General features: G+C 43.4%; 1 protein-coding gene across 3 annotated transcripts; it reads right to left on the bottom strand.

Annotated features, from left to right (window-relative positions):
* Positions 1-560: 560 nt before the first annotated feature.
* On the bottom strand, positions 561-27,448 carry IFNAR2 (interferon alpha and beta receptor subunit 2). 3 transcript variants are annotated; one of them, XM_072968712.1, is made up of 10 exons: positions 27,316-27,448; positions 18,456-18,547; positions 17,244-17,285; positions 15,916-16,039; positions 14,573-14,745; positions 12,519-12,682; positions 9,182-9,350; positions 5,032-5,162; positions 4,011-4,034; positions 561-2,077 (listed from the first exon to the last, which is right to left on the bottom strand). In XM_072968712.1, the coding sequence occupies exons 2-10, from the start codon at positions 18,508-18,510 to the stop codon at positions 1,370-1,372; spliced, it is 1,590 nt and encodes a 529-aa protein (XP_072824813.1). In that variant the 5' UTR covers positions 18,511-18,547; positions 27,316-27,448; the 3' UTR covers positions 561-1,369. The 3 variants fall into 3 exon arrangements, with proteins under 3 accessions (XP_072824813.1, XP_072824818.1, XP_072824825.1); XM_072968717.1 differs by lacking the exon at positions 4,011-4,034; XM_072968724.1 differs by lacking the exons at positions 4,011-4,034; positions 5,032-5,162 and having other exon boundaries at positions 1,935-2,077.

Here is a 27,448-nt window from a genome sequence, read left to right as displayed (position 1 = left end):
CGCAAGTTAAATAAATACACTACCATGCCAACCTAGAGGTTGTATTTGGATGGTAGACTTATGGGTGATGGTGGTTTTTCTTTGCACCATTCAGTGTTCACCAAGTTTTTTCCAGTGAACTGGCACATCCTCTATAATCCCCTCTCCCTGCAAATAAATTGATTTTAAAGCACTCCATTAGCAAATCCCACTTGAGAGGGTGTTTACCGTAACCTCCCCCCAGCCCACTGGGGATAAACAACACAAAACCAAGTCATTTATTTGGCAATAATTTGTTTCTGTCACAAGACTGGTGAGAAAGGCTCAATTTCCTCTTTTTAAACTTGTGCAGTGGTGACATCAGAAAGCTCAGAACAGGGTGAAATACTGGGTGACGTTAAGACACTGCCTGATACCTGTCCCAGGGAGGCAGAACGTGCCTTTGGCCCCCACAGGCCGTTGCACAGAGTTAGAGGGAGTTTTGTGCAACGTGGAGATGCCAGCAGAACCACACATCTGCTGGATATATATCCTCTCCAATACGAAACAACTCTGAAGACATTACCAAGTTTGTATGAAAAAGTATGTTTTATTTTTTACCAACCTCCATTATACAAAATTAAATCTTAAAAAATGACGCTGAGATTTTAGTCCCTCTCCTTAATGCAAATCTTTCTCTATAAGTCATCTGCCTGGCTCTAGAGTAATTTATGTGTGTGAGTCTGTCTTCCTCACTCAAACTGAAGAGGGCTGAACCAGGGGCTGAAAGTTAAATTCTCAAGAGCGTAGGAGACAGAATATCATCTGGGAGATGGCCAGGACGTGGCTGGGCCTTCCCTACTTCCAACTCAGAGCATGTGCTTCTGTTTCCTTGTGTGTGTCCTTCCTTTCTCTCCAGATGCACCCCCTGCCTCCCTCTCTTTCTGCCTGCTTTCTTGCTCTTTCCTTGAGCCTGTGCTGACTGCTCCCACTATGAACCCTGCTGAGTGTCTTCCTTTTCTCTCCCCCACTCCACTCTGGCCCAATTTAGTAATTTCCCAGAACTCTTACGGGGCCCTGGACCACCCCATGAAAACCACAGGAAATCTTGCTCCTTACTCTGGGGGACAGGATGCAGAAACATTATAAATTCATGACAGTAAAGGGGATGGGCAGGGCATTTTCCCTTCAAAGCCAATTGCTTTGAACTTGTAAACAATGCACTGAATGATAGCAGGATAGTGCGGTTCCCACCTCCCCTTCCCCTTACTGGGAATTTGCATAGATGATGTCATCAGGAAGAACAGTGACTCTGCAGTCTCCTACTCATTCCCTTGGAGAACAAGGGTTCTAGGAGGGGGAAGCTTGGAGGTAGCATTCGTCCAAGTTAATTAAATATTTCTGGATTCATTCATCTCATTATATAACCATCCCCAGTGTCAACAACATCTGACTCAGAAGTGTCACTGTGATCAGAAGGAGCATCTTCAGGCCACAGGCACTCCGCGGAGGGGCTGGGGAAGGGCAGCTGTGTCCCTTCTCTGCGGGCCACCAGAAGGCTCAAGTCTGTTTCAGCGGGACCCTCTGGCATGACAGCCTCTTCTGGAAGAGATGATAACATTGGAGTGACTTCCGAGTTGTCATCATCCTCGTCGTCAAGGACCCTCACAAGCACTGAGTTCAAATCCACATTGAAGATAATTCTGTCCCCAGAGTCCTCAGTGGGGCTGCTGCCCTCCTCGGAAAGGGCATCCTGCAGCAGATCCCCACTGACCTCGTGGGCCCCACTTGTGCATTCTGACTGCCAGGGGCTGGGCCCTGGTGCCATGGCGGCCTCAGTGACAGCCTCAGGCTCAGGCAGGTCCGGCTCCTCGGTGGCCTGGTCACTGCAGTCCTCCAAGGTGGCCGAGGAGGTGGAGGCGGGCCCCAGGGGCCTGAGTCCATGCATGGTGTAACCACCTGCGCTTACTTGCGGGGCTGTTTCGTCATCACTGTCACTTTCATCATAACTATAATCCCACACTTTCTTCTTTCGGTTGACATGAATGATCTCCACGGTAGCCACTTTTTCCAGCGGAGGCAGCTCAGGAAAGACCCAGGCTGACAATTTATAAAAATTCTTAAAAAAAAAAAAAAGAGAGAGAGAGCGCCTGTCAATTCTGAGTGTTTTCGACATAATAAAATGTAATGAGGTTAATTAACTGCCCCGTGATGGGGAAGGTGGTGACAATGAGGATGGCAGTAGTAACAGCTATTGTCACATAGTGTCTACTATTTGCAGGGCACTGCTGTTAGTCATCTACACGTTATAATTCATTCTACCCTCACAGCTGCTCTATGAAGTAGGCTTACGATTCTTAGCCCCATTTGACAGATGAAAAAACGAGGCAGAGAGGCTAAGAAACCTGCCAGGGCTTCAGGAATACTAAGTGGTGGAGGCTGGGTTTGAAAATAGGCAGGCTGCCTGCAGCAGAGACGATGGTCCACTGCCTCCTACTGCTGTCCCCTCGCAGCCTCTTGCATGTCAGGGGCCTCTCTCCATTCAGGCTTGACAGATTTCAACTCTTGATTGCCAAGACATTCTTTAGGGTGTCAGAGAACTGTGGGGGAGGAGAGATTCTAGGGAGCCAATTCCACTGGGGTCCAAGACCCCTGGACGGGAAGACCTTAAAGATGCAGGTGACCCCTAAAGGGTCACAGATGAGAAGAGTAGGGAGACTGGACCTTGCTCTGTTCCAGCACCTCCAGGACACAGCAGTGCGAGGTGGGCTAAGGAGACTGGCCACAATGGGGTCACGATGAGGAGGGTGGTCACGATTCCTCTCCCAGACCTGGAATCATCATTGACACCGTCCTCCTCTCTATTCTGCTCGGGCTGCCCAATTTGACAAATCTACTCCTTCCCCACTCTCTCCAGACCCAGCCTTGAGGAGAATTGTTCTATTGGGTTCATATTTTTACTTATTGATTCATAGGGGCTCTTTATTTAATCTGGATGCTAATTGTTTGTTGATTATTTATGTTACATGTATTTTCCCACAGTCTGTGGTTTAACATTTTACTTTCTTTATGATGACATTCAGTGGAAAGAAATTCTCAATTTTAATGTAAGAAAATGTATAAATTTTCTTTATTCATGGTTTTTGCTGAATCTTCTTTACCCTAAAGTAAGAATCTCCTATTTTGCCTTCCAAAACTTAACAATTTTGCCTTTCACATTAAGTGGTTAATATGCCTGAAATTGATGTTTGTGTATTGTGTGAAGCTGGGATCCAATTTCATATCCCCCCTGTACAGATAACATTTATTGACCTGTCAATCCTTTTCACACTTTTCAGACTTTAAGCTCCACAAGGGCATGGTTTTTTGTTTTATTCACATTTATATCCCCAGCACCTATGGCATATGGACACACAGTGAATAGACAACACATGTTTATTGCTGAAAAAAGAAGAGGGAGAAGAAAGAGGAGAAAAAGGAAAGAAAGAAAAGAAAAGACAATATTTAAAATTTTAAACATATATTCTTGATTAAATGTACATACACAAACATACTAGACCTAGGTCTTCTGTTTTACTATTCCTAGAATTTTTATTTAAACACAGAGTAACGCTTTTTAATGGAGAAATATTAGACAGACACAAGGTAACACCACCTCCTGTCATTACTTGAGCTTAACACACTAAGAGGTACAAATATAATTGGTATATAATTTGGGTGCATTTTAAAGACTGGAGGAACCCAGGGAGACCTAAGAGGAGGGTTAGTAATGAGTTTAGGTAATTCAGGAGAAGATTATCTAGGAGGGGATGGGTGTGGTGCTAGGGACCTTTCTCTCTCAAGGCTGCATGAGAAACAGAAGTTGGAGTGGGGTTTACACAAGTCCTCAGGGCCAAAGCAACGCATGACAGACAAGAGTCGCAAAGGCTGAGAGTAAACCTGCAACTGGACACTGCAAAGATAAAAGTTACACTGATAGAGATAAAACAACCACTCTTGCAAGACAGAGATCACAGGGTGGATGAAATCCCAACACAGGTCCATCTATATACCTCATGATGCCAGCCAGGTTCAACCTGTAAATAAACAGGTTTACCACTTGTAAATAAAAACTTCAAAATCACCCCCTCTCTTGTCCTGGCCAACCCTCCTCCCCCAACCCGACCTGAACAAATAAGAACAACAAGAAAAAGGAAAGAACACTTTTATCACCCATGGAGGGATATTTATTTGTGGCTGTTAAAAAATTAGAAGAGTAAGGTGAGTGAGTTCAAACATAGAAAAATAAGATATTTCTGAATGAGAAATTATAAAACTAATGTACAAGGAAAGCTATGGAACAGGGAAAAGGAAATGATGGGTAAAAGTGAGTCAAAACACGTAAGGTTTTAGAAACAGGTCACATCAATACCTAGACTTGGCTGAGTGTTAGAGGCTCTGTCTGAGCAGGAAGAGCGTATCTTAGGAAACACCGGGAAAGCACCAAAACGAACAAAGTGGCAGGTTTCACTAGTAATTAACACAAATCAGAGCGACTGAGGGGGACTGTTACAATATGACAAATGAACGAAAGGAGTAAAGATGATTAATCACTGTCAGCAGAGCTCTGCAGAAGTGTGGACACCTCTGTATTGACATGATAAATTACACACGTTTCATTTAAGATAAATCCACTTTGTGTATATATCCCACTGAAGTAATCCAAACTAAAAAGATAATCTGTATAAAAATGTTCATTGCATTATTCAAAATGGCCAGAGAAAGAAAAGAAAAGACAAGAAGTGAAAAAGAAATCATTCCAAAGGCCCTACAGCTGGGGAAATGATTAAGGGAAAAATGATACATTAATAACAATGGAACATTATGTGATTATTAAAAATCATATGTGGACAAAAGAAAGCATAAAATGCAAAATATAGCTTATAGGGATGGAAAAGAACCACTCAGAGTGATAAAACACCTTGTTCTTTTGAGAAAATGGAATTTTCTTCTGTGAAAATATTTAAGCATATAATAAAATTTCTTAAGTTAAACTGAAAAATTAGGAATTAAAAAAAAAGAAAAACGACATACCAAAACTTTGGGGAAGTCGTTTCTTAAGCATATATAACCAATCCGTTTCAGTATCATTATGGTGCTTATGAAGACAGCAACTATTAAAAACAGAGTAATTATTCCTCCTATTGTGGCAGATTCTGACGACTCTGTTGATGCAAAATTAAATGGCTTTATTTCAAAATAAATTCAAGGAAAAATCGCAGCTGGGAATAAAGGCACATTGATCTATCGGAGGTGGGGGGGTTTATCAAGGGAGCAAAAGTTGGAAAAACTATTGTTAAATACAAAGGAATGGAAAGTAATCCAAGTATACTTTTTAAAAAATGGATACAAATGACAGATTCAGTTTTTAAAAGTGAAAGATTATTTTCCAGTTGATGATTATGCTCTATGACTGCACTATCCAATATGGTAGGCATTAGCCACATATGACCATTTAAATGTAAATTACAAAAAACAAAACAAAACTGTTTCTGAGTCACAAGAGCCACATCTCAAATGCCCAATAGCCACAAGTTAGCATGCACCGCAGACAGGCAGGAAGTGGAGTTTGCCTGAAGAAAACAACCAGGTCACTTGTAAGCTGGACTTTGGCCATGCCAGGACCCAAAATCAGGGCTCTACAAAACTTGCTTTGTCCTATTATGAGTTCTCCTTTAGTTTTGTGTCAAACTTACTTCTGGAAGATTTCAATTTTCTCAATAAAAATAGCTTTTTTCCATAAATCTGACTGGACTGAGAAGAAATCAATAGTTACATAAGTAAGGTGCTCTTAAATTTCCAGGAAGAATTTTATTAATATTAATCCTATAACCACAGCCTCAGGCAACATAGCTACAGAAGAGAAAAAATGTGAAGATGGGTCACATATTTTAAAAGTCTTTCAGAAGGTTAAAGAATGACTAGAAAGAAACTTCAGTGAAATGTTAGATGGCAGAAGACTCATGAACCCTCTCTCATTTCCAACCACAATGAAGGAAGGAGTGTCTTATCAATGGCAGCTCTAGAATCAGATTTAGCCATGTAGGCGCACCTTTATAGTACAAAATTCCTACACATATAGCATCTACATTCCTGAAAAGGATTCTGTGAGCCAAAGTGACTTCCTAGGAGGAGCAATGATGTAATGGGATTCTGACCCAAGAGGCCCCACCTCCTCTCCTGTGCCAGTGAGTCACTTGAACTAGAATTTAGGTTTTAGGCTTGGCTTCTAGGGAATGTAAACAAAATGCCATACTATTTAAGAGACCCACCACCCTCTCCTTTTTACCTACCCCCTCACCCCCACCTCTCCCCCACTTTCTGCTTAATTTTTCTCCAAAGCACGTACCATCACTTACTATACTGCACATTTTACATATATATTTTACTTGTTAAATCTTGTTTTTTTGTCTCCCTATTGCAATGTCAGCTCCATAAGGTCAGGAATTTTTATCTATTTTGTTCACGATGTATCTCGTATCTAGATACGATCTAGAAGAGAATCTGTCACAGAGTTGGCTCCACTAAATATGTGTCAAATGGAATTAACACAGCATTCCCTCAGGACTTTGCTGAAAAAAAGCCAACCAATTAATTTAAAGTTTGACAAAGGGGAAGTCATTTCTCCAGATCTCTGGACTAAATACCCCTCATATCAGTACTGCTTTAAGATACCAGTGTTCACTGCTGAGTCTGAGTAAGTTAACTCTGGTCCCACATCATCCTTCAAGAATCACCCCACCATCCAAACCTACTTGGTCCCTGAATTTGGGCTAGTTGAGAGCAGTTCCCATGGTGAGCTGGGACAGTGAAAGGGGCTACATTATCTGAAACTACTTGGTTCTTGAAGTTTCAGACGAGAATTGGGACATGAAATATTTTATCCAAATAAATGAGGCATACCTGTACTTTAACTGTCTTGGGTAATGATAAAAGAATGGAGGCTGACAGTATGCAAATGAAATGTTCACACCCAGGAAACATGCAGTGCTGTGACAGCACGTTGTTGTATAGCCATTTCTCAGCGAGTGAAACAGAAAAGTCAGGAGAGAAACTGAATCATCACAGAGCAAGTACATCAACTTCTAAAGAAGCTGCGCTTTTGTTCAGGTTTGCATTCCCTTTTCAAGTGAGGACTGAGTTTCCGCAAACCATCGTCTGTCATGTCACATTACTAATCTGAGTTTTTATTGATGTGATATTGTGATTTCTAGCAAGAAATACATATTTGGCCTTTGTTCCCAATTCTGAAACCCTTAGAATTTAATTTCCTGAGTGATAAGGGCCAAGAAACTGAAAGGAGCATTTTTTTTTGTTATTTATAACAAGCTCTTTTCGAACTCACTTGAGTTTATGTTAATGAGGTGACTTTTGGAAAGCCCCAGAGGATGGGGGTTGGTTGCCAGGGGAATCAACTCTGTGATTTAGAGGGTTGGAACTTTCAGCTCCACCCCTTGATCTCTGGGGAGGAGAGAGGGACTGGAGGTTGCAGTAATCACCAACGGCCAAGGATTGAGTCAGTCATGTCTACATGATGAAGCCTCCATAAAAATCCTAAATGATGGGGTTGGGAAAGCTTCTGAGTTGGTGAACACATGGAGGTGCTGGGAGGGTGGCGTGTCCAGAGAGGGCATGGAAGTCCAAGCCCCTTCCCCATATCTTGCCCTGTGGATTCCTTTCTTTTGGCTGTTTCTGAGTTGTAACCTTTTATAATAAACCAAGAATCTAGTAAATAAACTGTTTCCTCGAGTTCTGCGAGCCATTCTAGCAAATTATCAAGGCCAAGAAGGGGACTGTGGGAATCTCAGATTTAGAGTAGGTTGGTCAGAATCCATGTGACAACTTGAACCTGTGACTGGCCTTTGAAGGGGAGAGGCCAGTCTTGTGGGACTGAGCCCTTAACCTGTGGGATCCGATGCTATCTCCAGGCACATAGTTTCAGAATTGAACTAAATTGTAGGATACTGAGCTGATTGGAAGAATTGTTTGGTGTGGGAAAAAAAAACTTCCACACATTTTAAGTAGAGAAGTATTCTGTGAGCAGAGGAGAAATAATTTCTCCATTCAACTGTTTTATAGTTGTTTGTTCATAAGGTCATGGTATCTTCACCATCATCATCAAATCTGACCTTTGTCCCTGGCTCTTGGCACAGAACTTCAAAAACCCTTGGGATCTCCTCAGTGATAGGAGCATCTTTTGGGGACCATATCTGAGTTTACGTTAATGAGGTGAACTTCTGGACCTTCTGGTCCCACCCTTGACCTCTAGAGAAGCGAGAGGGGCTGGAGATTGAATCAATCTCCGTTGGCCAGCGATTTAATTAATCATGCCTATGCAATGAAACCCAACAAAAACTGGCAGCCAGGCTTGGGGAGCTTCTGGTCAGTGAACATATCGAAGTACGGGGAGTGTGGTGTATGCCAGCTCAGTGAGGACAGAAGCTCCTGCACTCAGAAATTTCCAGACTATGTATCTCTTCATTGAGCTGTTCGTCTCCTTTACAACAAAATGGTAATGGTAAGTATAGCATTTTCCTGAGTTCTATGAGTTGTCCTAGCAAATTATTAGTGACTTCCCAAGAAAATAATCAGCAATGGATGTTCCTAAGTCCGATTAATTGTTCTCACTGCAAACCATTCCAAAGAAGAAGGTTCAGGGAGCACACCGTTTACTATTCTGAGGCCTTGGCAGCAGAAGGACTTTCAGCCTTCATCAGTGACTGTCTCATCCATCCTGGCAAGTTTCTCTCTCTTCTATGAGCTATAGTCAATCTTCCCTGGAACCAGGACACATCCATGAACCTCACCTCATCCATCATTCCACCCTTGATACCTCTGTACGCACTTGCTCCCAGCAACCCAGTCTCCTCCAGCACTGGGCTCGAAGAATGGCCAAACTAAGGGCACCCAGAGCCGGACTTGATCCTAACACCCTGAAATAAAAGTGTCTCCATTTCAGGAGGATTTCTGACCTTATAAAGGAAGATACCTGATCATTCCCATGGTACAGCATCATAAAAGTGACTCTACCACATGGTAGAGATGGACCAATAGAAAACATCTCTGTGCTATGCCTTTGTTGGAAGAAATACCTTTAGTGCTCTACAACTTTCGGATTCTTTCCTCTAAATACATTTCCCCTCAGGGTAAAAGTAAAATATGAATTTTTCAAAAATTGTCATACCTGATTCCTGTCCAGGTTGAAGAAGGGTACATTTTAAGGGAGATCTATTAATTTTTTCCGGATCTTTAGGCTCAAAATAAACAGATACACAGTAGTTTATGTTTGGGATTAACTTGTTGATGACATAATTGAAATTTTCAGTAATGTTTCCATTTACTTCAGGTTTATACTGTAAAAATAAGCAGAAAATCAGTAGGACTTTGAGTGAGAATTTCATTTAGAGGCAGGGCCTAAGACAGTCTTTGGGGATTTGTCTTCAAATCTTACACAGAGTTAGAAATATCATAGGCTTGGCAAGAAAAAGTATTTATGAGTCACCCAGGTAAGCAATTTATCACAATACTACATGTACCTGTACACACACACTCACACGCACAGATTTTTAAACCATGAAATCTAGTCTAGCAAATTCCTTTTACAAATGAGGAAGAAAAATCCCAGTGTGGAAAATCTTCATGGTGTCATTTTTAAAATAAGATAATCTTGCAAAAATAAGATAATAAGATTATCCTATTTCATTAACGATACATATTTATACTTCAGAAAGTGCTTTTATTAACTCATCTGATTATCAAAAGAGTCTGAAAAGTAGGCATTATTCCCATCCTCCAGATGAGGAATCTGCAGCCCAGAGTGGCCAAGGAAACTCCTCAAGGTCACCAGTGTGTCTGTGGCAGAACTGAGACTGAAGTCCAGTCCTCCGTCTCTCCCCTTAAGACATTCTGCCTCTCTTTCCCCACCCAGTTCTGCTCCATTTTGGGATTAAAGAGATTATATGAAGGTTCTTTCACCAAGAATAACTTTTGTATAATGTGTTGTAGTTTTCAAAGTACGTTCTTACCACTAGTTTTATACATTGGGGTTTCCAGCAGTTCAAATACAGCCTTCCAGAATAATGTTTTTTGCAACTTTCTTTTCGAAAGGAGGAGGAATCATTTTTTAACCACCACCTCCCCTCCCAACAAACTAAAAGAGGATGCAAACAAGCGATGAGGAAGAAAAGGGTCTGAAGCAGAAGCAGTGTCATGGTGAGAGGGCTCTTGCCTCAAAGGGAAAGAGGAAAATGATAGCAGAGGGTCAGAGCATCTAGTTTCCCATACTTGGTGTGGTCACCGTGTGGCCTTAAGTCTGCCGTGCTTGCTTCCTCTTGAACCGGGTAAAGGGAAGCTCCCTCCCTCTGTGCCCCTGGACTCTGCCTCCCCAACCATGACTCAGAGGTATAGTTCTTCCTCTGAGCCAAGGAACCCCCTTCTTGTGCTCAGAAGATCCTGTCCACTCTCATCTCCTCCAGGACATTGCTCCAGCAACACTCCCCACACCCCAAAGGAATATCCCCTCTGCAAAGCAACATGCTGTCGTTTCTCCCGTCTTAAAAAGTCCCTCCCTTGACCCCACGTTCCCTTCCAGGGACCACAGCATCTCTTTCTTTCCCTTTATAGAAAAACTCCTTTCTCGCTACTCAATTCATAGTCCTCTTCTAACTTGTCCCATTTATAGCACATCTGACACTCTCCTGGAACTTTCTTCTCTCAGCAACCAGGACTTTACTCTCAGAGTTCTCCTCCTGCCATGCTGGTTAGTCTTCCTTCGTTTTGTGTGCTATTTCCTCCTCATTTGACAGATCTCCACATCTTGGAATCTTCCAGGGCTCTGCCCCTGGACAGCTCTTCTCTCTGCAGGGCCACTCCTGGGAGATCTCACCTGGTTTCAAAGCACTCAATACACACCCAAAAGCCGATGGCTCCACAGGACGATTCTCTAGGTGGGAGCTCTCCCCTGAACTCCAGACTCAGTACATCCACTCCTACTCACCATCTCCCCCTGGATAACTTACAGGTGCCTCAAACCGAACAGGCCCAAAGCTGAGCTACAGATATCTAGCCATCCAACTGCTCTGTCCATAATCCCCCCTATTTTAATTAATGGCAACTCCATCTACCCAGGTGCTCATGCTGAAAGGACTGGGGTTCTTCACTTGCCTCCTCCTTCACTACACTGCACATCCAATCTGTTCCACTTGCAAAATATATGCAGAATTTGACCACTTCTCACTACTGCTAAGTGGTCCAAGCCACCACCATCTGTCACCTGGACTATACCAATAGCCTCTTCTCTTTCCCCTCTTGCTTGAATTTAAAGACTAATTTTCTTTAATGAAGAAGATGCTTATTAACTGTAGTTTTCCTCTCACAGTGTTTTCAATATCTTAATAAGCATAGGTCTCTTATTTTAGAAATAATAATCTAAAACAGAGTTAGCAGCTTCATGGGCTGAGTACAGATTAGATGCGACAGGGCTACGGATAGTTAATGAAACTTGACAATGTCTCCGAGATACACAAGCTTTTATTTTTTTCTGTTATTTTTGCTCTCTTTTCCTAATCAACTATTTAGGGTGTTGATTATAATCCAGGTGCATATTAAAGGAAAAGTTATACTAAGGATAGAATTTGCTCTTTCTATGAAGTAGTTACCATCCTGACAGTCTCTTAAGTGGTCTCCCAACTTCTACTTTTAGCCCCTATGGTTTATTCTTAACCCACCAGCCAGGATGCCCTGTTAAGTCCTTGGGTCCTCCAGTGGCTTCTATCACACCCTGAAGACTTGGATCCACAAAGCCCTACAAAATCTGGCCCTATTACCTCCCTGACCTTACCTCCTTCTATTCTTCATTCCAGCCCTCTGCCGTTTCTCAAACCCACTGGGCCCACTCCAGCCTCAGGACCTTTGGCTTCTGGCCTACGCCCTCTGTCTGAAATGCATTGCCCCTGCCTCTGATACCTTGTGGGCCAGTCTCAGTTGCAAGGGTTTTATAATCAGCCAAGGGCTATGCAGACACAAGCTGCCGCTACAGCAGGGCCCAGTTGTGAGCACAGTTTGTCTGTTTTCACGCCAGCATTCTGAGGGATCGAGAGAACACATAATTGAAGATTCGGATCTGTCTGATCCCAGGATCATCTTTGAGGTTAGTGATACTCAATTAGGTCCTTCGGGAAAATCAGGAGGGGACAGAATCGCTGGAAAGAGCCACTTCCCTTACATGTATGAGGGCTGGAGAGGTAGAGACATGCTCTTTATGAGTAGCTCAGCTAAACCAACCCCTTCCAAAGAAGATCTTGCCCTGGCGTGCTGGAATCTGGCTGTTCCCCCTGTCTACACCACACACGCCATGTATTTCCACAATGGATGAACCACAGAGACTTCTTTCCTGAAGTCAAACCACAATGAAGCCCAGACCCTTCTGTTTCAATTCTTCAAATCATTACAGATGTCTTTTATTTTTTTTAAAGAGTGCTAAATGTAGTCCCTGCCAACTCAGAACTGTTTTGACCACTTACCTTCTTAACAACTCCCCCTGACTGCTCTTCGATGACGTGCGCTAAGTAAAACTGTAATTCCTCTCCATCTAGTATCTTGGGAGTGACCGACTGAAATTTCACTTTCACGTCAATGTGGTCCGTAAAATCGACAATCTCAAACTCTGGTGGGTCCAAAGACATTGCTTAGAAAACAAAACAAACCGCAGGGTCAGTCAATAATAGCGTAACAGAAAAACTGCCATTATCGTGATACAAACATGCCTCTTTTCCGCTGTCTTCTTTTTAACTGCCTATGGCCCTCACTGAGGCATGGGTCGTATATTTTTTTATTGGTGAAAAACTGAGAACAGTAAAAGTGAAGTGATGTGCCTAACATGAGCACAAGAAATGGAGGACAGATTTTGGAATGAAAGTTGGTACTTGCCCCAATTTTTAGGTGGTATTCTAAACACAAGAGTGAAATAACTTCTTTTCAAATAATAACAATAATACATACAGACAGACAGGCAATTGTCCCTGAATGTGGTTAACCATCTTTTGTCTATGCTGTATGTGTCTAAATATATATACACATATATAAACTAAACTGAACTCACAGACACACATATCTAAACTAAAATTAAAATCATTCTTACTCACATTGTTTTGCCTGGTATGTTTTCACTTATTTCATAAACATATTAATGCATGTTTATCTACATCAAGAGATGGCAAACTATGACCTATGGGTTAGATTTTGCACAGCCTGCAAGTTCAGAATCGTTTTTTATATTTGAAAGGGTTGTAAATAAATGAAGAAGGATATGTGACAGAGATTGTATAGGGCCCACAAAGTCTCAACGTGTTTCTTCTTTGGCCCTTTAGAGAAAGTCACCCACCCTGATCTTCAGCATAATTTTTCACAGCTAATTCTATTCCACTAAGTGGCTGCACTATGATTTAGTTGATTCACTCTTTTGAACACTTAGATTGGCGCTAATTTTTCTGAACAGGGTCTATATATCAATGAGTATTCTTGGAACTCAGTCTTGGCATCTGGATATAATTACTTCTCAAGAACAAATTACAGAGGATTCTGGATTAGAGCAGGCACGTGTTAAGGTTTCCACACCTACTGCCACGTACCCTTCAACCAGGCTGTGCCAAAGTATACTCCCTGCGTTTCCACTAAATCTGGGTATTTGCATATTTCTTAAATATTCACCATTTTGAGCCTTGAAAAATGCTATCTCATTATTACTTTAATATACATTCCTTAACTGTCTGAATACCATGTTCCATAAGTTGTGCTTTTCTTTCTTTTCTATGTGGACACATGCAATCCCACGATTCCAGAGAATCTCCTAAGTATCGAGGTTTGCTACAGTGGGCTTCAGTTGTCATCACGTTGCTAAGCGCACGTGTGCGAGTGCACGCCCACACAGCCTTTACCAGGAAGCTGAAGCTGAATCTTTCTCTTGGGAACAGGCTGCAGATCAGGACACTGAGGAAGTGATGGAGACTGGCTGAGAGCCACTGACAGCTGCTTTGGGGCTGTTGACACAAGTGCCAGAGGGAGCTGCCTCCAGTTGCAGGCAAAGAGAGAGAGGGCAGACCCACTCTTGGGATGCAGTCTTCTCTGAGTCTGGACCCCACGTGCACACACACTTGGGCGTTCACACGTACAAGAGCTATTGGGGTATGACTTGTGGGAGGGGCTGCAGTATTAAGGAGCACATTGGACCAAAGAATTGTGACAGCTCAGACATGGGCCACCTGAGCCCCGTTCCCCACCTCCTGTCTGGCTGTGAAACAAAGCACAACGTAGCAGCTGCTACAGCCTGAATGCCTGCCTTCTACAGGCATTGAGTCATCGTCTGCAAAGTACAGGTTATCATTCCACTTTTTGGATAAGAAAACAGAGGCTCAGAGAAACAAAGTAATTACTCTGTGGTTACACAGCGAGGAGGCAGCAGGCCCAGGAGGTCTAGCCCTGTGTCTAAAACACCTCTGCGGAACTTCCTACTTCATGGCCAAGCAATAAAGATGATCTTGGTGACGATGATGAAGGTAATAAACAGAGATCAACTCACTGTCAGTTTCCAGGAAGAAAGAGCCCATGCAATTGACCAGTTGTGTGCCTCCTCTGAATCCCACCACTCTGGGGATGTATGTGTCCGTCACGTTTCCCCACACATCTGTTAGGTCACAAAAGGATCTCGTGATATTGGTACAGTCCTTGACGAGTGTCATATTTTGTGGTTTACTTTGAAAGGCAAAGAAATGGTAGAAGAAAATGTTAGCATTTATGTGATGAGAATCCACTGACTGCAGGCCCCGCTTCCTCACTCCTTTTGGGCTCTGCTCCAATGTCCCTGGTGTTAAGTGGTCTGCCTGAACCACCTTTCAAATGGAACACCTTACCCTGCCCCCCAGCCCTCCAACCCCTCTCTCTGGAACCCTCTTTCCTGTCTTTCTCTTCATACCATTTCCCACTACCTGCCCCATTCTCTCTTTGGTTATTGATGCGTCCACCTACTTTCAGAATCTCTGCTCCAAGAGAGTGGGGATTTTGGTTCATGGTTGGAACCCTGGCATGTAGTAGGTGCTCAGTAAATATTTGGTGCAGGAATGAATGAGCAAACATTGGGCATTCACAGCAGAGGTCCCAGTCTCCCTGCCCCTAGGGAACAATCATGAATGCCCTCCCTGAGATTCCCCCAACCTCTGGCCGAGGACCACATGGTCCAGTCCTAAGCCCGTGCTATGTAGGGACAGCACAGGTACTGCTCTCTTGAGCTTCAGAAAGGTAAGTCTCGGTGGTACATGTGACTGCCTAACGCATGGAGAAACCTAAGACGTAAGCAGGAATCCCTAAGTAGGAAGATTAACACAGACGGACCGAGCGCTGCACCCAAGGGTTACAGCTGGTTAGTGACCAAGCCAGACCTCGGACCTGCTCCTGTCCTAGTCTGGGCCAGGCAGCTTTCTTATCTGTTGTATGCCTCCCTGAGTAAAGAAAAGCTAACACAAACCATCAATACGGTCATCAGACCTCTGGACCCCTGTCCTCAGAAAACACAGCACTTTTAAACAGCCAGACTTACTGAATGAGAGAAATAAATTGTGAGCAACATGCACAATAATTATTTTGCTTTTGAGAATTTAACCTGTAGAAATTGGCTTTGGTTAAAAACATAAGCCTTGTCAAAAATAGCTTTGGGTTGTTACAAGTATTCAGTGTCATTAAAAATGGAAGGGTCTTTTGTCATTGGACTTTTAAAGCTCTGAATGAAAAACTGAGATTGAGGGGTAGGGATGGGGCAGTGCAGAGAGAGAGAGAAGCTCTCTCACAGGCAAGATCACCTCTTTCCCACTCCGCACACAATAGAAAGATAATATATTTGGCAAGAGAAAAATGAAATAGCCAACCAACCTTATGATGGTGTACCATAACATATAGTGAGTTGGTACAACTGAATGGTTTCTTACTTCCCACGATAAGACTGACCGGAAATTTTGTAATGTCATCTTTAAAGTGCAGTATTCATTTGAAAAATCTAAAGGCAACAGGAGAAAAAAAAAGAAAAGAAAAAATTGAAATCTGGAACCCAGTGTTCTATCTTAGCCACGGTCCAAACTGTGCCTTGGGATCTGGAACCCCAAACTTCCAGCAGAGAAGCCCTCCCATGAGTGCTGGGGTTTGGGAAACACAGAAGGAAATGGTTTTACTGGACACAAGAAATGAACTAATATGAGTGAGAAATGGCAACATATTGTCATGGGGGGCAAGCTCAGGAAACAGGGACTCAGCACTGTGTAAACAGAATCTGGGCTCACGCAATCATCACTGACTCTCAGAGGCTCTTTGGATCAAAATAATCCGTGTCATCCTGGGCCATTCCATTCTCTCAACTCAACTCTCCACACCTCCTGCCGGCCTCCTGCAGCAGCCCAGCCTCCTCGAGCTTTCCCTCCCTTGATTCCCCACCACAGAGGGGAGGGGGGATGTGTGTGCCCAGATTGGCCCTTGAGAAGCATCCCACCCTCAGACTGTGCTGAAGCATGTGCTATTAATAGACCCATTCTACAGACTGTGAAGTTGAGAAGTTGGGTTATGCAATGTTAGACAGCTCGGAAGTGGCAGCCAGCCAAGGAGACTTTACAGCTATGCCTGTCAAATCCTGCCTTATATGGTTAAAGTTTCAAAGACCATCTAAATTTCCTGTCATGAGGACCTGGGCCTTTGGTTCCAGGTTGCCAAGTTGTCACCCCACTCCCCGGCGCCCCCGCCAAAGTGCCCATCGCCAGGCTGGGTACATAGTTAATGTATAGTGACGTTTTGTGGGAGGCTTTATATGCAGGCAAGAAACTTAGTTTAAAAAATGTGTTTTCCCTTATCTGGTACCAGGAAGAATGCAAATTAAAGGGAAATTATTTCTGGGTTTTTCGTTTGGCACAGTCTATGTCTCCCTCTATTAGTGAGAGTACTAAGAGTTAAATATTCTTTAAAGGGGTTGGGAAATGATCTCTAGTGTTTATTTCTGATAACAGTTTTGTGAGACAAATGTGAAAACCAGAATTGGCAAAATTTTGACTCCTTTTATAGAGAATTTGAGAAAAAAAGATTCACACAAAATGGGCAAAAACAGATCTGGGATCAGAAATCACATTTCTCACATTTTTGACTTTTAAATGGTTGAACGGTCACACTGACACTCTGGTCCTAATACAAACTTTTGTCAAGCCGAGAAAGTCTCTTACCGTGTAAAATATATGAAATACCAAACACGAGGCTGATGTGCACTAGGAAGAAGAAAAACATGTTAGAAAACCAGTAACGATTCCTCCAGGCTCAATTTATGATTGCTGCTCTGAGCTGGGCGTTCTTTTTACACACATGTATTAATATCGGATTGAGACTCTCGTGCTCAAGAAGAAAACTCAAGGAAATTGTTCTCAGAGAGCTGATGCTGGCATCAGCAGCACGTGGTTCAAGGATGTTTCGACCTGAGCAGATCCAAAGTAAGATCTGTTCAGGAGCTGACACTAGTCACGAGGGTTGGCTGGTTGAAGGGGTATCCTGAGACGCAGTCACCCGTCTGGAACAGTTCTCAGAATATGAATAAGCATGTTGCTTATTAGTAAATTTCCAAGATATTCACCAAGGTTGGTGGAGGAGGAAAGTTGTTGGTGATGGGAATTGGGGATTTTCCTTTGTTTCCTGGATGTCACCATAACTCAGGGGGTGAGAGGGGTGGTCACTGGCATTTTCAGTAAGTAGAGACCAAGGCTGTTATACATTCTCCAGTGCGTGGGCAGTCCCTGGGGAAAAAGAGACCGACTCACGGACCCCTTACCGATAAACTACAGAACAAATGACACAGTGACACAGGGGAAAAAAAAATCAATAATAAATGAAGTGTGGAAACCAAAGTTCAGTAATGACTTCTCAGTTTTGTGACGTGGTAGGAGATAAGGGGTTTGGCCTCTTTGCAAATATAGGAGTAGTGGGAGGGTATAGCTCAGCGCCAGAGCGCATGCTTAGCTGTACAAGGTCCTGGGGTCAATCCCCAGAACCGCCACTAAAAATAAATATATAAATAAATAACATAGAATAAATAAATAAATAAACCTAATGACCTCTCCCCTCCCCAAATATAGGAGTAGAGTGATAAATTCCATGCTGGATTGGAATGACGGTATAAAGAGAAATTACTCTTCAAATTACAATGAGGATATCCCCCACTGTTTTTGAGCCTTAAGTCATTTTTATTTATTTGTTTTCCTAAAATAACAGTAGGGAAAACCCATAGTGAATCTAAATCATTAACACAGCATTCCTACCTATGTTCCATTTGGCTTTTGACATTGGGCAGCAGATACTGGGTTCTCCAGGCAGTGAAATCAACTTGCTACATCCCAACAGGGCCCCTGGCCACCAAGTTGTTTTCACTGATAAGAAGTAATACTCACCTACGGGATACAAATTAAGTGGTCCAATTGCTGAGACATTCTGGCTCAAAACCATCTTTGCTATTTTATGTAACTTTTCTTTACTTTTACATCTGAAAAGAAATCAGTATTAGGTGATCAAAATTCTAAAGCGTCTAATTAAATTGCAAAGGTAAGGGGCAAAGACAAGACAACGAAAGACTAGCAGGAAATTTCTGATTCCAGGTTCCCTCTGCCCTTCTGGGAGCTGGACCATTTACCCCATTTACATGAGCAGCCTTTTCTCAGCTCTGGGACCAATTCCTTACCTAGTCAGGGAGAAATTGTAAATTTAACTTGTGAACAGGTAACATAGTCATTTGGCTCCAAAATTTTAAACATTCCAAAAAGTAAGTAGTGAAGGGTCTTGCTTCTTTTCAGAAAACTATTTTTGTCTTTTGTGAGTCCTTTATAATATCTTCATGCATAAGCAAAAATGTATATATATATCATTACCTTTTTTTTTCTCTTTTTACACAGAGACTGCATATACATTCCCTGTCCAATTTCTTCTTTTTCCACTTAAAAATATCTGGGAGTTCTTTCTGCATCAGCACCAAAGAGAATTTCCTGTTTTTTTAAAAAATAGTTGCATAGTCTACTCTATGGAAATACCATGGTTTGTACCAGTCCCTGTGGTGGAATTCTGAGTTTCTTTCAACAGTTTCTGCAGTGGATTATCTTGGAAATACGTCATTCTGCACATGTCAAGTGTGAGAAAGCTTCCCAGAAGCAGGATTGGTGGGCTAAAGGGTGTATCAGTCAAGGTCCCAGCAGGAAACAGCACATTCAAGTTAGGATGATTTGGGGAAGATTTCAATCAAGGGACTATTTACAAATGTGTCAACAGGATGTAGGCGAACCATAAGGAAGAGTATAGTATCTGAAACTAACAACAGCTGGAGCCGTTATCACCCTGGGCTAGAGGTGCAGAGAGAAGATGTCAATACTGGAATTTGGAAGAAGAGAATCCTGGATAAGGAGCTACGATGTAAGCCAGGTACCACCGGTCCAAGGTGACTGTGCAGGGAGGGGGCGGAAGGGTAAACATCCCTCACTGTCTTTCCTCCCTTCTCTCCTTGGGTCTCTCTATTGGCTGATCCCAACCGGTCACAGGCTGTCCCCATACAAGACAGGATCCCAAGGCACAGTAAAGGGTACGGAAGGCAGACACTGGGTCTGCAGGGGCAGACAGAAGAGACCTAGCACAAAGGGGCTATGCCTGTGTAATTTTGATAGAAATGGCTATACTCTTGCCCTTGTGGCTGTACCAATTTACACAGTCACCTGTGATGTGTGGGAATTTCTGCTCCCCATGTGGGGAAAGGAAAGTTTATGGGGAATAATAATGATAATGACAACCTTCAGAGGTTATCATCAAGCTCTTGGATTTTTATAAACCAAATTCATAAATGCAAAATTGTCTTTGGACGAACATTAATTTTGCCTTTTTCTTATTCCAAGTAAGATTGAGCATGTTTTCATATTCTTACTGAGCTATTTCCTTTCTTGTTAACTGTCCGTTTGTACCTTTGCCCATTTTTCTACTGAGCAGTTACTTTTTTTTTTCATATTGGTTTGAAGGAGCTTTTTAAGTATGAGGGAAACCGGCCCTTTGTTTGTGATATGAGTCACATCTGTTTTTTTTTTCCTTTCCGTTGTCACTTGTCCTTTGACTTGTCTGTGCTGTTTCTTTGTTTTTTGTTTTTACCACACAGAAGCTTCTGAGTTTTATGCTTTCAGACTTCAAGGTGTTTTCTTTCTTAGTGTCTGCATCTTGGGTGGCAGTTAGAAAGTCTTTCTCACTCCAAGTGAGAAGAGAATTCTTCCAACATTTTAAGGAGCCCATAGTTGGTCTTATTCCTTCTCTCTTTCAGGGTTTGTGTCTCTATCCAATCAACTGGGCCTTACAGATTCTGGGTGTTCTTCTGTCCCCCAAAACACTGAGGCAGCATCAAGCCCCAAGTCAAAATGATAAATGACCACAAAGTAGCAGATTTGAATTCAAGCTAAAAGCAAATTAAAAAGCCCTCCTGACTATCATGCTATCACGTCCCACCCAGGGTATTTCTAGAGAAATCCAAAAGATTCCAAGTCAGAATTGCCATCTACCACCCATAAGATATCCAGGCACCTCAACTTATCCCATAATATTGTACCCCTTTAGAACATCCACGGAGATGTCGTTGTCATATGTGATGTCATCTCCTGTCATCACTCCTCGGCAGAGGGCCTGCATGGTTGTGGACTTTCTAGAGGTGGGCGTACCAAGATTGCAGAATGCCACCTTGGGTGTGACTCCCTTATACCTGATTATCTGCCCCGTGGCCTCTGGGCCTTGTTTTTTTCTAATGACAATACATTTTTGCCTTTGTTTTGCAGCTGCAGAGCCCTCTCATCCTTCAGCAGCTCAGAAATACAGACACACAACTACACAACTAGAAGTCCCGCTCTCCTGCTCTGGAACAAGGGACACCTCTTCTTCTTCTTTGTTCCCGGTGACTCAGACTCTACTTCTAACCACGTGTCTGGTACTAGGTTCCTGGTACTGGAAAATCTAATTTCCCATTTTGGCATCCTGCCTGGAATTATAAATGAAGCTCTTTTAAACTCTTCCTGACTCTAAACAGATCAGACTTCCCGAAACGTAGCTCTTGCTACCCTCATCTCTGTAGCAGGCAGAAGGGTCCCATGCTTGGTTTGCTGCTCTCCGGTGGTCCTCTTGAACTTCTTAATCATTTTTTCTTTAAACTTGTGCGTTGTTAGTGACGTCTGATGGGACAATGGAACACACTGGGGCTTGGAGCATCAGTTTACACTTGGGTCTTGCTCCCTGCTCCCCTGAAGGATGGGGTCCCAGGCCCTGCCTGGCCTCACTCTACACTGACTGCCGATGCTCTTTTCATGGGGATACCAGCTGGGTCACATCACGGGAGAGGCCCATACTGCACTGATGCCCTCCTGGTAGGTGTGCAGGGAGGGCGGGCCAGGCAGAGTGGAAGCTGTCCCTGGCCTGCCTCCCTGAGAGGGCGGCTAGCTGGTCCGATGGGGCTAAGTGTCTAGGTCAACCTTGATCCAGGTACACAGCATGGCCAGGTGCAGGGGTTTAAAGACCCATGGACATCACCAGCATGCTGTGGGTTGGGATGGTAGGTCCTTGGAGAGGGGAGAGTTAGGGTTTAACTGTCCCAGAGCCCATCCCAGGTTAGTGTGATGGGTGGCTAGCAAGAGAGGGTTCCCAGCATTCTTCAGGCATAAGCGCACTCGTGCCCAGAGTTGCCAGGGCAGAGGGGCCCCAGGCACCTGTGGGGAGCTGCACTGGCCTGAGCATGAGGAAGTGCTCCTTGGGCTGGCTGGGTGCTGGGGCTGCAGTTAGAAACTCTCTCTCCAAGGTGAGAAAGGAATTCTTCAAATATTTTAAGGAGCCTCCTCTTCCTCCTTCCTCCTTGCTATTTCCTGAGTCTCTCTTCCTCCTTGCTACTTTCCTGAGTATGACCTGAGTTTGTTGCTTCTGGCTACTTCGAGGAAGGCTCCCAAGATGTGCTATGAAATGCCAATTGTGTAATTCCTTGACTCCTCGTCTGGATTAAATTGCTCTTATATTTGCATTTAGATCTGGCTTTGTACAATAGAAGGTCAGATAGTAAAATTCGTGCTAGTAATTAAAAAAAAATTTTTTTTTGCTTAGAATGACGTTAAATAGCAAAAAAAAAAAAAAAAGATTGAGAGAGACCATGGAAAAAGTTTTTCTTGTCTTCATAGTTTAGTACCTTCAGTGGTACTCTTTCCTGCTTTTTAAACAGATGGGTCTTGCATTTTAATCGTGTTCTGAGTCCTGCAGATTCTGCTGCCAGCCCAGCCTGTAGCTCACAGTTGCCTCATAAGGCACCAAGGCCTTAGGTTGAATTCAAAGCTGCCATCAGCCTTTCTAGTTTTCCCTGCAGTTACTGTCCTGCACCAGTGCTGAGCTCATGCCCATCCCTCCCTGGAAGCAATCCTTGCCACTGACACCCAAACAAACCCTACCGATTTTCAAGGCCCAGCTCAAATGGATACTGCCTGGGCAAAGTGATTCTTTAAATTCCAAGTCCAGGCAGACAGACAGAGAGACAGACAGACAACCCTCACAAAACTCACTGCCTCCCACTCTCCTGGTAGAGAGCAGAATTGTGTCTTTTCTTCTATCCAGTACAATCTGATGCCTGCCATATCTTCACTAGTCAATGAGTGAATGGATTTAGAAGGACAAATACAATTACATATTTTTTTTCCTGGAAATTCAAAAAGATACCAAAAAAAAAAAGCACCAAGAAGAAACAGTCATCTTTATTTTTTTACCGCCAAGCATCAACCACTGTTAATATCTTGGCATCTTTGTTTCTAATTTATTTTCCAAATATCTTTCTCATTTCGGTAAAAATTTTTCTACCTGCTTATTGAAAAAGTTAAAAATCATGTATAAAAAAAAGGAAAAATCCCAGCATCCAGATATTTCTATCATTAATCTTAGGTGAACACAATTCTGGAGAGCTTTCTATGCATAGACACACACAGACACACACAGTGTTTCTGTCTAAATTAACTCTACTTGGGAAAGAAACTGAAGCAAAGGCTGAAGAAATTGACATTTAAATTATTTTTTCTCCTTAAGAAAGAATAATTCCCTAAAACATCTCTCTAAAGTTAAAAAAAAAAGATTATGAAAGACATCAGGAGGTCGGAGCATAATATGTTCACAGCACTTTAACTGTTAAACTATATTTATTGATCGATGTTTTCAAGATGAGAACTATAGGATGTACTCACATTTCCTCCCATCTTCCTCCCCTACTTCCTTATTTTTTTCCTTATTGTTCTTTGGGTGTCTAGATTGATATAATAATCATATTTTATTCTATCTACAATTTCCAAAGATGCTTTGTATTAATTCTACATTTAAATAAATACTCATCAACAGTCCTTTTCATCAAGAGTATCCACACCAGAGTTCTTTCTCTTGACTCCTCTCTTAATTTGCTATTTGCTGGATTTTGTCATCCAAGCAGTTTTTTCCCATAGGGGCTCACACATGCTGAATTCCTTTTTTTCTTTCCTATTTGAGAAGGTCCACCTGTTGACTTTCAACTTGAATGACATTGTAACTGGATGAGATACCCTCTTAGGAAAACGTTTCTTTCCCTTAGAACTTTTCGCACAGAACCATTGTCTTCTGGCATTTAGCAGAGTACTGGAAAAGTCTGAGGCTAGCTTGATTTGGTTTTTCCCTCCTTCACTGATTCTTTTTTGGATTCCTAAATAATCCTTTTCCTCTGAATTTAAATTGTGTAAGTTATCTTGGTGCTGAGTACTCCCATATGAAAATTTCCTGGAAAATGGCGTGCTTTTTTGGCTTACAGACCATTTTTTCTTCATTTCAATAAAATGTCTTTCATCCTATTTTTATCTATATTCTCTTTCCTGTTTGTTGGTTTCACTACATCAGGGAACCCTAATTATCCTAATACTTGACTGTGCTTGGTCTGTCTTCCACACTGGCCTCTTTATAAATGACTTCATCTTGGTCTTTTTCATCTGCATTTGTTGGGCTTCTTCTGTTAAGGAAGCCTTTCCTCTGTTAAAATATTTTTATTTTCAGCATCTATTTTGTTCTTTCCTCTCATCTCTTCTGTAATTGTTTCAGTGATCTTCAATGCATTCCCATAAGTCTGCAATCTCCCTTTTCATCTCAATTCAAATTTTTTCTCACCTTTGAGTTTATTTTATTGAATTTATATTTTCATCAAGTTGTTGTAGGATGTAAAGCTATTGTAAGGGATTTCCTCCCATCCCAAGAGTCATATCTTCTTTTTAGTAAGACTTCTGCAAGCTATGTTGGTATTTCCTTTCTTTTCTTTTTCTTTTTTTCCACACCATTTCTGTTCACCTTACTTGTACTCGGACGGTTTTGTCACCTGCTAGTGTGCTACAGTGGAGTGAAATCTTGACTTCCTTTTAATAAATGTATCTGATTCCAGTTTGTTCTGTAGGGACTAGGCAGTTTCTCTAGCCCAAAGCACTGTGCTGGGACGAGGGAGCTCAGTCAAGGAGGTGCAGTCTGCCAGAAGACCCAGGCTCTGCTTCCTCCTGGAGGATTCTGTTAAATGTCCTGCAGGCAGAGTCACTGCCTCTGGTGGGGCCCTGAGGTAGGATCAGCCACTGGGCCTTTGTGTGGATCCTCTGATTCTGGTCCTGGCTTTTCGTGCTCCCATTTGGCCCATTTCACTCCCCTCTGACCAGCAGGAAGAGCCTACCACTCCTTAGTCCAAAAAGGAAACAGCTAAGTAATGCTACGACTCAGTTTTCTATTTATTAGGGAGCATTTTCAAGATTTTTATTGATTAACCAGTCTACTGTGGCTAATAATTGTCAATTTGTTTTTAGTGCTATTCTATCAGGAAACTCTGATACCATGGGGAAAAAATATATCTTACTGGCATTTGGATACTGGCCAACCACTTGAGCACTTGGTTTGCTACTTGTCTCGCTGTCTTGTATTTCCTGAAGATCACCAATTTCTCCTATCCCCCTTTCCTTTGGCTAAAATGGAGAATTAACAAGGTAACTGTCATGCTTCTGCTGGCATCTGTGCCCTTCCTGTTCATAAGCTTTCCTTTGCCATATGGTTTTGATGTCTTTTGGCATTACAGCCTCCCAAAATGTGAGACAAATATGACTGGGTTATTCAATATAAGCAAAAATAAAAATTTGAAATCTACGATTACCTTCACAGATTTTTATTGATTCACCAGTACAGTTCCCGGAGGTCAGGCACACTCAAATTTTACATATATTTTCTAAAACCCCAGAATTAAAACAACAACAGCGTTTAAGAACAACTCTCCACGTACCAGTTTGTAAAAGCCTGGCTTGTGGGGAAACTGAATGGACTCATTTTCCTGCGGGTTCCCGAGAACACTTGCAGCGGCTCTGAACTATTCCCCATCCTACATCTTTCTCTCTTCCCCGCTTTTGTTTTCTCTTTTCTCCGCTCCTCATCACCCTTACTTACTTCAACCCATCTGCTCCACTAGCGAACTATTTTCCTTTCTTCTTCCTGAATTGCATACCACCAGTTTCATCCTCTGAAGGAGTGAAAAATCCTTGGGGAAGAGTACTGACAAGCCCTGCTCTGAGATTCTATTGCACAGATTGTAAAACATGCACTTCTTTCTGACATCTGAACATCTCTGCAATAGGGTGCTTTGTACAGTGGCATGACACACCTTAACTGACAGTGGTTTTTCTTTCTTGGTAACATGAAGTTTAAAAAGTGTGTCATTCTCAACAGCATCTTAATTTTGGACGGGCAAAGAATATATATGCCACTGACTCCTCTATAGTCTGAAGGTTTATAAAGGTAACAGGGAGATAAGTCCAATGTGGCTCTCTGTGCAAAGTGGCTGGGATGGCATACACATTTTAATAAAAGTTTCACTTGTAAGATAATACCTCTGGGGTTAGGATTCTTCTAATTTTTTTTTGAAAGATAAATTACCATTTGTCAAATTTCAAGAACCAAATCTCAGGCAGATTTTCTTTAAATTTAAATAAATACACGAGAAACTTCAGAAAAAAATATGGGTAAGACTAAAACAGCCATGCAGATTTCTGATGATCCAAAGTTTAAAAACAACTTGTGAACTAGAGAACTTAAAAGTCCAAGTCATTTCCTGAGACAAACAGGTCAAACATCACTGATGCCCATATCACTAGGAAATGTTTTCTTTAGAGCAAATTTTGGTGTGGTCTTGCTCCCACCCTTTTCCTCTTCAAGCCCCAAGAGCAGGAGGAGGGGTACTTTGAAACCTTGCCCAGGTGTGGGACAGGTGGTGGGCTGTAGGTCTCGGCCACCAGGGTCAGTTAGTGTGACACCTGGAGGAGGGGGGACGGACTCCAGGCCTCAGTCTACACCTCTCACCTCCCTCCGTTCAGCTTCTAAGGGCTTTTTGCCTAACAAAAGCGAGGAAATCAAACAAATATTAAAAGAAAAAGAGAGAGTTTATCTAGAGTTTATGAAAACCATCCTAGCCACAAAAGAAGGCTGATGGATCCAACTCGTAATTGGGTTTAACTAGTTGCTTTGGTCCAGGCTGAAACGCTAGCGTCGACTCGCACCCTGTTCCTCGTTCCCTCCCGACCCTGGAGCCGGGTCCACTCCTCTGTCTCCGCGACGCTGTCCCATCGCCCTGTCCTCCCTCCAGCTTCCAAGCGATGCACCTGGAAGGACGTAGACAGTCCAGCCCGGCTGCCCCTCCGTGACCCGCTCCCGCGCGAGAACAAAGGATGGCTAACTGCAAGTGTTCTCTCAGAGGGAGGGCGGAAGACCTGGAGCCGGAGACCCGAGCCAGTAACCCAGTTTTGCAAGGCGTGGTGGCTCGTGAGGAATCTGGCTTTTGAACCCCACAAGGGCTCTCATCTGGCAGCGGCCACTGCCCTGGTGTCCCAGGCACCCCTGGTGGCGAGTGAGGGGGCTGCAGGGCTGCGTGCTATGAAGAGAGCTCCCGTGAGTGGCGATGAACGGAGGACGCCGAGCCGGCCGACGGCAGCGCGGCCTCGGGGGACGGCCAGCCGATGCCCTCCAAGGACCCCCGGGCTGCGGGGGCAGGGGAAGGGCGGCCCCCGGGGAGGAGGACAGCGGCGCGCGAACCGAAGCCCCGCGGCCGGCCGGGAGCGCAGGCGGCACCGGGGGGAGCTCCCAGGGAGGGACCAGAGCCTGTAAGGCGATTCCGGGAAGCGGCTGCGGAGAGGCGCCGTTCCTTCGGTCCCCGCCCCCGCCCCCGCCCCCCGCGCCGTCCCGCGTTACCTTGGCAGTCTGACCTCGCCGCGGCTCCCGGGGTCCCGGCCTCGGGCCCACCCGCCCCAGCCGGGCTCGGCCGCAGCCCCTCCGCACCCGGGCTCGGTGCTGCCGACCGGGATGCGCGCTGCTGGCGGCCTCT

This window comes from Vicugna pacos, chromosome 1, assembly GCF_048564905.1.
Source record: "Vicugna pacos chromosome 1, VicPac4, whole genome shotgun sequence".
NCBI classification, from domain to species: domain Eukaryota; kingdom Metazoa; phylum Chordata; class Mammalia; order Artiodactyla; family Camelidae; genus Vicugna; species Vicugna pacos.
The sequence above is the reverse complement of the archived record's forward strand: the minus strand, read 5'-3'. Positions and strand labels throughout refer to the sequence as shown.